This window comes from Notothenia coriiceps, unplaced genomic scaffold (assembly GCF_000735185.1).
Source record: "Notothenia coriiceps isolate Sejong01 unplaced genomic scaffold, NC01 NC01_scaffold00004300, whole genome shotgun sequence".
Classification (NCBI taxonomy): Eukaryota; Metazoa; Chordata; class Actinopteri; order Perciformes; family Nototheniidae; genus Notothenia; species Notothenia coriiceps.
This window is the reverse complement of record NW_011337001.1, coordinates 154,631-158,011: the sequence shown is the minus strand read 5'-3', so window position 1 is coordinate 158,011 and position 3,381 is coordinate 154,631. Positions and strand designations below refer to the sequence as shown.

Genomic DNA, 3,381 nt, shown 5'->3' with positions numbered 1-3,381 from the left:
AACATCAGCAGAGAGCCGTGGCTTTGGGATACGCAGCGATCACATATCTGCTCGATGAGAGGCGTTTACTCCTGATGTTTCATGAGTCAACAAAGAAGCAACGAAATTAAAGACTAAAAAATAAATGAAGGGCCTGTGATTTTATTTTTTGACGATATGAAAATCAATCAGACTACGAAATAAATGACTCATTCCATCAAGTGCCTTGAGAACGAGAAAGTGAGAGTGGAAACAGTGAGAAACACTTTGGTAAATCATCAGCAGAGAGTCGAGGCTTTGGGATACGCAGCGATCACATATCTGCTCGATGAGAGGCGTTTACTCCTCATTGGTCAACAAAAGAAGCAAAGAAATACAAAAATATGTAATGATTTAACTCATTGAATGTGCTACATTAAAGGTGGGGTAGGTAATTTTGGAGAAACCAGCTCGAGTGCGCTAGAATTTTTGTATGGATTTGTTGTCAAAGCACTTCAGATATTCATTGCTATCGGGATGTTAAGAGCATTCCATGGAATATAACAAAAAGTGTATCTCGAGCCGGTTTCTCAAACTTACCTACCCCACCTTGAAATCTATAAAAGTATAACGATATATTACTGTAATACTTCAAAATAGTAATTCTCCTGTAGATTAATTCAATGTTATCCATGGTGAGGCAACAATTTGGTCAACTTTTGTGTGATTTCTTTTAGGATTAAACCTCACTAAATGTGAGTGTTGCACTTATTAAATGTTTTAATTAATTTCTTATTACTCATATACATATAAAAACTGTTCTAGCCATTCAAAACATATCTGTATTCTTGAAAATGGGACTACATAGCATGGACGTAACATTTAGAGAAACAAAAAAGGCTTAATATGATGAGTAGAAAGCCATAATTTTATAATATAGTATATCATCAAAATATATTTTTTTCAATAACTGTGCATTTCTGTTGGGGAGTCTATCTGGATAAGTACATTGAAAAGCTTCTCCTCTCAAAAGGTAGAAACTGGAACCAACAGAAAACACTTCAGATTAGACATTGTTGTCAAAGCACTTCAAATATTCATTGCTATCGGGATGTTAAGAGCATTCCATGGAATATAACAAAAAGTGTATCTCGAGCCGGTTTCTCAAACTTACCTACCCCACCTTTAATGTATAATCTACACTCCTGTTAACAATTTAGCAAACACTTTTACAAACAAGGCTACGTGTAGTTGCTGCTTTTTCTTCAAAAATGTATTATAAAAATCAATTAGACTAAAACATCAAGGTAACATTTACTGTTGTCTTGGTAACATTGTCAAAATTCATTTACTTCTGCATGTTTCATGTCTGCATTGATTTATTACACAACTGAAGTCTGCTGTGTAATATTAATGATGTAAATAAATGAATAGAAGCCATTGGTTAGCCTATTTCTGTATCGGGAAAATATATCCAAATAGCTTCATTCGTGCAACCTGCAAATGTTCAGAAACACAGATTGTATTACTACAGTTAACATTGCTGCCTTTGTCTTTAAGTGTGTCATTTTGCTAGTGTAAAAAAGTTGCAAACTCAAAATATAGTTTACATTTCTATAGCATGCAGGTATGTTTTTTGTCACATTGACTTAAGATGCATTTGATTTCATTTCTCCTCCCCCTCTCTCATTGTGCAAGTTCAAATAGAGAGAAAGAGTGTAGTGGGGAAACATCCCGCTGAACAACAAGCAGGAAGACCGAAAAGTGGGATTGAATCCCAGCAGGGGCGGAGACAATCCAACACACACAAGGTGAATATATTAGAATACAGGTATGAGTGGAAACAACAGAAGAAAATAGAAAAAAGTGGGTGAAAAAAGTGTGTTTCCATGCAAATACCAAAGGGGGTTCTGGTCAAATCATCAAACAAGACTTAAAAGAAGAAAGGAAACACAAAAACTATTCGTAAGACTGAAAGCTCTATAAACACAAAACATTAACACTAAATAAAGTGCTTAATAGCAAAGAGGCTCAGTTTGTTCCTGTCTCTTGGCATATTTTGAGTTTGTTCGTTAAGAAATGTACAGTTATGGTTTGCTCATCGTGTGTGTGTGTGTGTGTGTGTGTGTGTGTGTGTGTGTGTGTGTGTGTTTGCTCCATCTGAAACACAGACGGTTTGTTTGCAAAGTATTTCTTAAAAATCTGTCTTTTTCTTGTATGTGGGAGTAAGATACATGACCTGTTTGTGTGTGTGTGTGTGTGTGTGTGTGTGTGTGTGTGTGTGTGTGTGTGTGTGTGTGTGTGTGTGTGTGTGTGTGTGTGTGTGTGTGTGTGTGTGTGTTCAAGTGTGTCCATACTCCATCTCTTCGTCGGCGATGTTCTTCTTCCCTCCCAGCTGTCGTTTTCTCATCTCGTCTAGCATGGCCTGGATCTCCTCCTTCATCTCCTCCAGGCTTTTTTCTGGAGTTCCATCGTTCCGAGAGAGAGTTTGGTTCAGCTCGGCAGCCTTGGACTGGAGGTCTGGACACAGAGAGATACATTGCTGTGAGATGGACAGATCCAAGTCATGTTCTTGCATTAACACAAAACAAAAATTAAATTAGACTTCAGTTCCAGTAACTCTTACAAATATCAGTGGAATTTAATTTGTATATTTTGTTGGCTGCAACTAACTGCTTTAATCAGGGTCGAGGATAGAGGTGAAAGAAAACCATGGAGCGAACACCCAGGAGAGGAAACATAATAAAATCATGAGCTTAAAGAGCCTAAACAAGCCATATAGAGCTGTAGAGCTAAAAGCAACTACTTTCACTCCTTGGTAATAAGATAATGGCACATTTCCACTGCAGCGGGGTAGCCCCGTTTAAGCGTCCCTAAGCGTCCTCGCTCAGGCCTCGGGCTGCCTCGCTGGCCGTCCGAGGCCGTGGCGCATTTCCATTACAGTTTAGGACCTGGGGTAGCAACGCAGTGTAGGCGAGGCGATCGGCTTTTTTTTGGCCAATGAGATGTAGGAACGTCGTCACCTCCTCGGTCGACCACGGTGTGCTTTTCTTTGACGTTGCCATTTTTGTAGCTCCTCCGTTTACAAAAATTCTGTGTATAAAAATGCTGCAAGCTTGCTTCTAGATATATATGCGACGCTAGGGATGATCTCGCGCGCGATCTTGTGACGATTCTCTCTGACCAATCAGCAGTCGAGAGTGTTGACGTCACTAGTTCAGCCCTGGCCCTGGCCTGATAGAACCAAGATTTTATGGGGCCGGAAAAAGAGGGAAAAAGTACCCGCTAGCCGGTGCTACACTATATGGAAAGGCCACAAAAACTGGCCAGGCCGCTTGAGGACGATTAAACGGGGCTACCTGCTGCAGTGGAAATGCGCCATTAGAGTGTTTCGCTCCGCTCACCGGTCCGTCACAGCGGGTG

At 40.0% G+C, this 3,381-nt stretch overlaps 1 protein-coding gene across 1 annotated transcript in view; it reads right to left on the bottom strand.

Moving 5' to 3' along the window:
• Positions 1–2,299: 2,299 nt before the first annotated feature.
• LOC104942188 (laminin subunit alpha-2-like) overlaps positions 2,300–3,381 on the bottom strand; it is a 28,129-nt gene continuing 27,047 nt past the window's right edge. The window contains exon 14 of the mRNA XM_010767385.1: positions 2,300–2,478. Coding sequence (XP_010765687.1) covers positions 2,300–2,478 — 179 coding nt within the window. The remainder of the gene's footprint in view (positions 2,479–3,381) is intronic.